Raw genomic sequence first — 8,880 nt, 5'->3', positions numbered from 1 at the left:
ATTCTCATGAAATACCCTCCCCATGAGAGGAGGTATGAAAGGATTTACACGTGAAAAAGAGAGGTAGGCGGAAAAAGCTGAGCCACTTTTTATTTTCCCACGTACTTTTTGAGTGTTTTCATTATTGGTGGAAAAGGCGTGCACTCTCCTGTCATGCCATGGATTTTCACAACCATTTTCAACCTCCTTATGCAGAGGATTTTTTTCGTATGTTTGGAGAAATCATAAAAGATCTGAAAATTTTACATATAATTATTTTTCGCATTTGAAAGTTCATTGAAAGATACCATTTCATACCTACAGAGTTTTCGTATTATTTTCCCACTTCCGAACAGCTGGTGTCCCCTATAAGCCTTTTTTGGAAGTGGCAAAATTTTTCTTATAAAAAGAAGTAAATCCGCACATAATATGGAAACTTTCCATAGGACATAATAATATTGGGTTTGTTGGGTGTAGGACTTTTGTTGGGATTATCTCTTGAGAATTATTATTTTTTATAATCTACCGATTAGCTTCCATTTAAGATCACTGTAAATTGTTATTTTGATCAATGAACTAGTAGGAGTCTGATTAACCCCAGCTTGGCTACCAACCAAAAAATAAATACGGAAACATAGAGACAAGGCTAAGAAAAATTTAACCACCATTTCGGCACTTGCACCTATATTTAGATTGAGAAATTTTTTCATATGTAAAAATCTCCTAATATGAAAACCTTCCATCATATATAGGAGGATTCTGTTTTTCATCTTTCGTACAAAAATTTCCTATCCTTTTCTCATTTTCCTCAACATTGTTAGAGCCACGACTCAAGGTGACTGCCCACTCATAATCTACCAAAAGTCCTTGGCACCACAATATGATTATCAACAAAAAAAAAAATACATTCATTTCATCTAATCGTTTGTGAGAAGTTTCCCAATTAAACGGCCGTATCATCAGAATATTGTATGCGTCATTCCTGTTACAACAAACACCAAAACGCACGAGCCTGCTGTGCTCTTCCCCCACCCCCGTACACAAACTTCCCCACAAAATTAATGCCCACCCAACAAGAAAAGAAAATCTCTGAGCTCCATGTGTGTGAATGTCACCATCTCGTACTACATTCCACAGAATCAGCAGAGCAGATTCCACAGAAAAGAAAAAAGAAAAAAAATCGTATGAAAGATATGGCAAAGGAGATCCTCTCACTCAGAAGGAGGCCCCAAGGGAGGATTGCAGCTGCAGCAGGTGATGGTAACAGTCGGCCGCAGTCGGCCTCTGCTCCGGGTTCTGATCCAGGCAGCGGTTCTGCAGATCCTTCAGCAGGTGGTGGTGCGAAACATTGAGCCCACACGTCTTGATGAGGTGACCCACCCCCCACATGTCCACCTTCACCCCGTGCACCCCCCTACACATCTCGGGCGCGTGGCTCACCCCGCTCACGCTGTGGGGGTAGATCTGTGGCGACCCTATGGCGTCCTCAAAGTCCACGATGAACCACTCCTCCCTATCAACCCTCCTCATCACGTTCTCCCACCCCAAATCCCTGTGCATGAAGCACATATCGTGCAGTGCAACCAGAGCTTTCGTCACGAACTTGAGCGCCTCCACCAACTGCTCTATGCTCGCGGGCTTGATACCGCACCCCCTCGGTTTAAACACCAAGGAGAGCTCTGTTTCGGACACCCCACATAAGTACTCGGCGTGGGGGACTCTATGGTCCAAGAAATCGTAGATCTCTTTAACAGCAGACCATCTTCTTCTGTTGGGAAACACCCTCTTCACCATCGCGGGCATTATTTCCACCACCTTCCCCTTCCCTCGCTCCAGTCTCTGGTAGTCACTGAAACAAGGGTTTGTTGTGTTGGTGGTCGTCGTGCTGTACTTGGAGCAGCAGTGGTCTGCGAGGAGTGGGAGGAGGTTCGAGATGCGCCAGCTCGGGACCAAGGCCTTGAGCCGCTCTGATGGCGTGGAGAGGTCGATGGTGAGGAGGTCGGTCCGAGTGGTTCGATCCTGTGACCTGCTGAGTGCGCAGAAGGTGACCGACTGGCCTATTGCGTAGTAGCCCAGCAGGTAAGGCAGGTCGCCGTAGGTCCAGAGGAGCTTGTCTAGGATGGTCGATGATGGGTTCGACCCTCCTTCTCTAACCTGATCGGTCTCCTCACCTCTCCATAGACACAAGTTCTTCACGAAGCCTGTTACGCTAGGCCATTGATCCTGCATGGTTTCTGAAGAGGGCGTAGAAGAGAGGATGGTGGTGGTTGGTTTTCTTACGAAAAGGATGTCGAGGATGCAGAGGCGGGAGATGATGCGGTTGATGCAGTCGTCCCAGAGAGGGACGAAGGAGTCTCTGCTGGTGAGGGTGGTGGTGGTGGGTCTGATAAGGGAGCCGACGATGTCGTAGACGAAGGATCGAGAGTCGAGGTCGGAAGAGGGGGTGAAGAAGAGCTCCTTTCCTGGTGGGAGGTCCCGGAAGACCTCCCGCCTCAAGGGGAAGCGGAACTCCTCGGGTGGTGGCTCCTGTAGGTGCCATGAGAGCTCGAGCAGGCTCGGCAAGGTCGACGCTGTTGGCACCCTCAAGCACCCCACGTAGTACTCGGTTCGGTCTTGGTATTCCAATGGAGGAACGGCTGCACCAACACCAGAGAGATTGTTAGCGTCCTGTGATAGATTGTGAGAGAAGGGCTAACCCCAAGTTGCCTATCCAAAGAAAAAAAAAAGGTTTGTGAGAGAGAGAAGAGAGATTTGACTGTATAAATACGTTTAACATGGTTTATTTTGTATATTAGTCAGTTAATCGCATTTAATATACCATAAGTATTTTCAATACGCTGAAAAATGAACGGGTGCCGATCCAGAAAAAGATTAAGGATGGCTTGAAAATGGTTCAAGAAATCAAATTGGAGTAAAGTAGAGCATGATAAACATGATCAAGTTGGAAAATATGTCTAGTTTGTAGTGGTCCAGTGTGTGACGCGACCCATGAGAGAGAGAGAGAGATCTCAGAATCACGTTAATATCAGAATAAACTGAAACTTAGGTAGGCTTCAAAAATCTTGGACGAAAAATAAGGTTGGTGCTCTTTAAAATAGGACAGGCATCCGAAAAATAAGGTTGGTGCTCTTTAAAATAGCAGGGACTCTTTTTCGAGATTGTTTTTTATATAATAAAATCAACACAATGATGAATGATGCCCGCCACCGTTCCTGATACGTATCGGAAAGGCTCTCGGAAACGAGGATGCAAGATCTCAGGCTTACATCTCATCAACGGCTCTGGTAGTGGCTGCAGTATTCTTTCCCCGCTCCCTGAAACAACACCAAAACGCAAACAGTAATGACAAAGCAAGCCCACGCGTAATATAGAATCACAAGAAGCATATACATACAATCACAACTCTCTCTCTCTCTCTCTCTCTCTCTCTCTCTCTAGAGTGGTTGGTGGGGTGCATGGGAAAACGAACCGGAGGATCTGCGCCGCCCAAAGACCTTGATCTGCTGGCCACAGAGGAACCTATCCACGGAGAACCCTCTGAGAGGCCCCTCATCGAACGTCTCGATGCTGCTGGCCGCCATGGTGTCATCCAAGAACGTCAGCTCCTCCGCATTCAAGAAGCTGAGCCCCTCGACCCTCAGCCTCCCCCTCTGGCCCTCCCCTTCCTCCGCCCACAGGTTCACCGACTCCTCCCATGTCATCCTCACCTTCCCTATCCTTCTCAGCTCTCTTGAACAACCCTGCTGCTCTGGTTGGCACTCCTTTTGCACCATCATCCCTTCGCTCCCACCCGCCACCACCATAGCCTGCTGCTGCCTCACTACTCACCAACCAACAACCACCATCAATCAATCAATACTCATAACCCAACAACACGGAGTGTAATAGTAGTGCACCATGTATCATACGTACCTGATGAGTCTTCTCTGGTAGTCTTTACGATATCCGACTTGTAAGAAAGCTGGTCTCTGAAGGATTCAGGAGTAGAACAAGTGGTGGTGGTGCGGCCCAGAGAAGGGGACCTGTTCGTTTGTGAAGCTCTGGTTCTGAGCCCCATGAATTGCGATAGTTCTTCGTAGACTTCTTCATCGAAGGAGGCGGGGAGCCTGTGAATCTTCCTCTCGTAGGGGGAGAGTCTGAAGTAGCTCTTCCCCACCTGCTCCCTTTCCGAGCCTCTCTCCCACTCGTACACCTTCCTGAACTCGCCCAGCATGTTGTCCCATTTAGTGCCGGCCGTCTTCCCGTCGCGGTTCACGCCGTGGCTGTTGAGGTACTCCGCCACCTCCTTGTCCTTCTCCGCCCGGCTCTTCCCCCTCCCCGACGGAACGAACTCGCCGCCACCCTCTTCTCCCTCCCCACCACCACTGATGCCAGAGTACTGCAACCGCCACGCCCTCGCCAGCCACAGCATCTCGTTGGGCTTCCACACCGGGCTGACGTACTTCCCTTTCCGTAGCTGGAAGTACTGGTCCGGCTTTGTGGGGTGGTGTTGGCGGGAGGCGGCGGAGAAGGAAGGGCGGGGGGAGTGAGATGGAGAGGAGGGTGTTGGGGAGGAGGAGTCGGCGGTGGTGGGCTGAGCTTGGTGGTGTGAGGTGGCCGGGGAAGAGGAGGATGGTGGCGGTAGTGGCTGGTTTTGGAACTGAGGTGGGCTTGATGATGGTGGTGGTGGTAGTTGTGTGGGGTTGACGGGCTTCCATTGCCCGGTTCCATATCTGACTCTCTTTGGATTGGGGTTGGGGTTAGGGTTTTCGTAGTGTTGCTGCTCTGTTACAACTCCAACTCCCCCCGTTGATTCATCTGGTGGGTCCTTTGATGACGACGAGTGCTTCATCATCTGATTCTCTCCTCCTTTGTCACCCATCATTCTATCACCCATCAAAAAGAAAAAAAAAGCGAGAGAGAGAGAGAGAGAGAGTCCCTCTTTCTATCACTACAAGAAGATGGTCAAGAATCTCACCCTCCCAACCAAAACCCACCAAGACAGTGTGTTTGTGCTCTGTCTTTCTTGCATCAGACTCGTCATTATTTTAGTTGGGAGGGGGTAAGGGGAACAGAGAGCGGAGAACCATGAGGTGTTGTTTCCAAAAGACAATGAAAAGGCAAATAGAGAAAGGGAAAAAGGCAAAAGAAAAACTTTGAAAGGGTGGCTGAGTGAGACCCTTCACAGCAGGGCCAGTGTGCTGAAGCGACCTTTTTTTTTTCCCCGTTCTTTCTTCTTCTTTCCCTCTGTATTATTACCACTCAAAAAGCGCAATAATTCGATTCTCTGTTCTGTAATGGCGATTGAATTGGACTAACTGTTATCATATCACCACAGACAAAATCAATTAAAAAAATGAGGAAAAAGACAGAGAAATGAAGGAAGAAGTTAAAAGTCAAATCAGTAGGGTACGGTTTGGGATGATTAGATGAATTACTCGAGCGTAATCATTGTACTGGTGGGGTTGTATAGGCCGAAAGCGGCTCAGATATTAACATTCTCTGGGGGTCGAGGTGAAGGGTGCTGGACTGCTGCTGCTGCTGGGCATTCAATGGCTTTCATGCCTGCTGCACAGGACGATTTCCATGAGATTCAGCCGACCATCGACTCTCCCAAATAAAGCCACCTACGTCGCCTATCGACTGCGCCATCTGTACAAAAGGAAGCAAGCAGACAAAGCCCCAAAAAGGCCTATATACAACCCAACGACTAGGTAGGGATTCATCAATGCGTTATGCGTATGCTTCTGGCTCTTCTCTCTTTATTATGATTTTCCTTTTTTCTTCTTTCCGTTTTTCAACCCCTCGCCCGCTCTGCACTGCACTCCCGGATTCACTTTAGAAGCAGCGATGTTACGTAATTGTTTGTTGTCTTTATTGGATTTTTTTTTCCTTTTCTTTTTTATGGGTATGTTTTCTTGCTTTATTTTTTTTTATATATACTTTTGGGGTGTCCCTTGTTACGAAGAAGAACCCAGCATCTTCGCCGAGCAGATGAGGACAAATGAGCCCTAGATCTCCGTCTTTTGTACGAGCAGAGGAAGGGCACGTACCGTTATCATTACCGATGCGTGTAGATGCTTGATTGAAATGGTATCTCTCAGCGATTCTCTCTTGTCTTTTTTTTTTCTTTCCTTTCTCCCTCTTAATACCCGTTCTTACTGTCAAGTCTGATTGACAAAAAGAGCTGGCTGAACGGTCTTCTATCATATGATTGATATAAACGTTTGGTTCCAAGTCTGAGAATTTCATTTCTGCATTTTGACGTAGTTTAAACAGGTTTTGTAAAGGCCCTTCCCCTACCATATATGTATAGCAAAATATGTAAATTAGTACCAAGATTTCTCATTTGCTTGTGAGAGAAAGTATAAAAACGAGGATAAGAGTATAGTATTCATCTTTTCACTTTTTCAATACATTGAATTTGGAGTGGTCGATACATTTATAGTTTACACATAGGCTTCACAATAGCCGAATATGCTGTGAATAATTTCAGTTGTATTTTCTTGATTATCGATCGAGAAGTTTCCTTAATAATCGTTGTGAGCCCTCTTGACCTGTGTTGATCCTTTAAATATCGATCATATCGATAATGCCTGATCCCTTGAATATCGATCATATCTCAAATCTTTGTAACCACGTGATCCCTTGAATGTTGACCATATTTCTTGAATATTGACCTAATGTAGGTACATAAAATCTTTGACTCCTCTTCAAGTTGGAGTATGCGGATTGATTATGCCAACTTGTTTTGAGGCTGGAAAAGTAGTTAGTGCAGTGCCTTGATGAATAGATCCACGTACTTGATGAATAGATCCACGTACTGAGAATACATATGTAAGAATGAATTACGTTTGAATTAGCAGCTAATTTTTTTCTACACTAGGTGGTAATCAATCTCGATATGTTCGTAAAAGACTGGATTGATGGTAATGTGAAGAGCTGCTTGATTATCACAATGGAGCATCATGGGCAGAAAGTGATCAATCTTGAAGTCCAACAACAAGTACTTGATTCATGTGAGTTCACACCATGCTAGGGCCATGGATCCATATTCGGCTTTGGCCGATGACCATGACATATTAGATTATTTTTTGGTCTTTCAAGAAACAGGGTTGTCCTCAATCATGATACAATAACCAGATGTGGATTGACGAGTCATTAGGCAGGAGGCTCAATCTGAATCACAGTAACCCATTACTTGAATCTTGTTGGTAGATGACATCAAAAATTTTTTATCTTGGAGAATTCTTAATATGTTGAAGGATTTGCATGACATCGTCCATATGAGGCTGTCGTTGCTAGCTACTCAACTGACTTAAATATTGACCACGAAAATAATGTCAGGTTAGGTTATAGTAAGATATAACAATCGACCCACTAGGCATCTATACGGTCTTGGATCTTCTAACAAATCTCTATCTTCATTACTGAGTTTGGTATGTGGTTTCATGTATAGTTGACTTGGCTTCGCTCCAAGGTAACTCATGTCCTGCAGGATATCAAGAACATATTTTTGTTGAGATAAGAAAATACCTCTTTTAGATCTTGCAACTTTAATGTCGAGAAAATATTTTAGCCGTCTAAGATCCTTCAATCAAAAGTGTTGATTGATGTGAAACTTAAATTGCTCGATATATGCAATATCATGTCCTGCAATGATAATGCCATCCACATAAACTAGAACAAAAATATGTGCCACATTAATAACCTTTGAAAAAAATGAATAATCAACATTAGACTATGTGAATCCTTCTTGAAGTAGATAGTGTGAGAGCTTGGCAAACCAGTTTCTAGATGATTGTTTGAGTTTGTAGAGTGATTTGTGCAACTTGCATACCTTGCGCTCTCCATGAACAGAAAAACCTGATGGTAAGTCCATATATATCTCTTCATCAAGGTCCCTGTGAAGAAAGACATTATTAACATCTATTTGATATAGATGCTAATTCTTTATTGCTGCAATGGCTATCGAGGATTGTACTATTACAAACTTATCAACCGGAGCAAAAGTCTCATTATAATATAATCCTTTAATTTGGTTATAGCTCTTGGCCACGAGTCGAGCTTTATATATTTCAATGGAGCCATCAAAGAGATGTTTAATTTTACATTTTCATTTACAACCAACAAAGTGTTGTTCTCTTTCAATGCCCTAATCTCTGAAGCCATAGCATCACACCAACACTGAAACTTTATGACATAAAAAAAAGTTTTGGGTTCTAAGTGTTGAGAAATGGTACCTAAGAAAACACGATGGCCTTTGGAAAAATGATCATAAGCTATGACTTTGGATAACTCATGATTTGTACTGTGAACCTCCTCTCTCGCATCAGTCGATTGGAGTATGAGAGTGACCATGTAACAACTGTAGTCTTTGAAATGCAGTGGTGGTTGACAGATTCTTTTGAATTTTCAGAGATAAACTTAAGTTGGTTCAAGGGTTTCATGATTGAGAGATTCATGATTTGGATCAAGGTGACCAAGGTTAGGAAACTCATTAACTTGAATATCACTGGGTTCTTGAATCTCATAAGGCTGATGGTCAAATATGGAGATGAGTATGATACGTCCTTCCCCTTTATCTAAATTATTATGATCTTGAAAAGGAAACATGTTTTCATAAAATTTTACGTTCCGACTAACAAAAACCTTTTTTGTTTCAAGATCATAACACAATAATCAGATGTAGATCGATGAGTCATTGGGCAGGAGGCCCAGTCCGAATCACAGTAACTGGTTATGTTGTAGATAATTTTGGTTGTGTTTCCTTAGTTATCGAGAAGTTTCCTTAATAATCGTGGTGAGCCCTCCTTGAATGTTGATAGTCATTGTAACTTATGTGTTGTAATCTGCATGATCCCTTGAATATCGACCATATCTCAAATCATTGTAACCTATGGGATCCCTTGAACGTTGACC

The 8,880-nt window shown here is 44.2% G+C and overlaps 1 protein-coding gene across 1 annotated transcript; it reads right to left on the bottom strand.

The window, feature by feature from the left end:
• Positions 1-1,194: 1,194 nt before the first annotated feature.
• On the bottom strand, positions 1,195-4,840 carry LOC149817710 (uncharacterized). Its single transcript, XM_089986054.1, has 4 exons — positions 3,892-4,840; positions 3,421-3,799; positions 3,246-3,301; positions 1,195-2,615 (listed from the first exon to the last, which is right to left on the bottom strand). Exons 1-4 carry the CDS (start codon positions 4,838-4,840, stop codon positions 1,195-1,197), a joined length of 2,805 nt encoding a protein of 934 aa, XP_089842180.1.
• Positions 4,841-8,880: the final 4,040 nt, after the last annotated feature.

This window comes from Nuphar pumila, chromosome 13, assembly GCF_984573655.1.
Source record: "Nuphar pumila chromosome 13, dmNupPumi1.hap1.1, whole genome shotgun sequence".
Taxonomy (NCBI): Eukaryota; Viridiplantae; Streptophyta; class Magnoliopsida; order Nymphaeales; family Nymphaeaceae; genus Nuphar; species Nuphar pumila.
Note: the sequence above shows the minus strand (reverse complement) of the source record. Positions and strands in the feature narration are given on the sequence as shown.

What these genes read in the sequence shown, in the direction of transcription:
- LOC149817710 (XM_089986054.1), bottom strand. Translation starts at nt 4,840, where the DNA reads ATGGGTGACAAAGGAGGAGAGAATCAGATGATGAAGCACTCGTCGTCA. An exon ending in TACCAGAGAAGACTCATCAG is followed by an intron (nt 3,800 to 3,891) that starts GTACGTATGATA and finishes GTTGGTGAGTAG; the next exon opens with TGAGGCAGCAGCAGGCTATG. An exon ending in TCCCATGCACCCCACCAACC is followed by an intron (nt 3,302 to 3,420) that starts ACTCTAGAGAGA and finishes GCGTTTTGGTGT; the next exon opens with TGTTTCAGGGAGCGGGGAAA.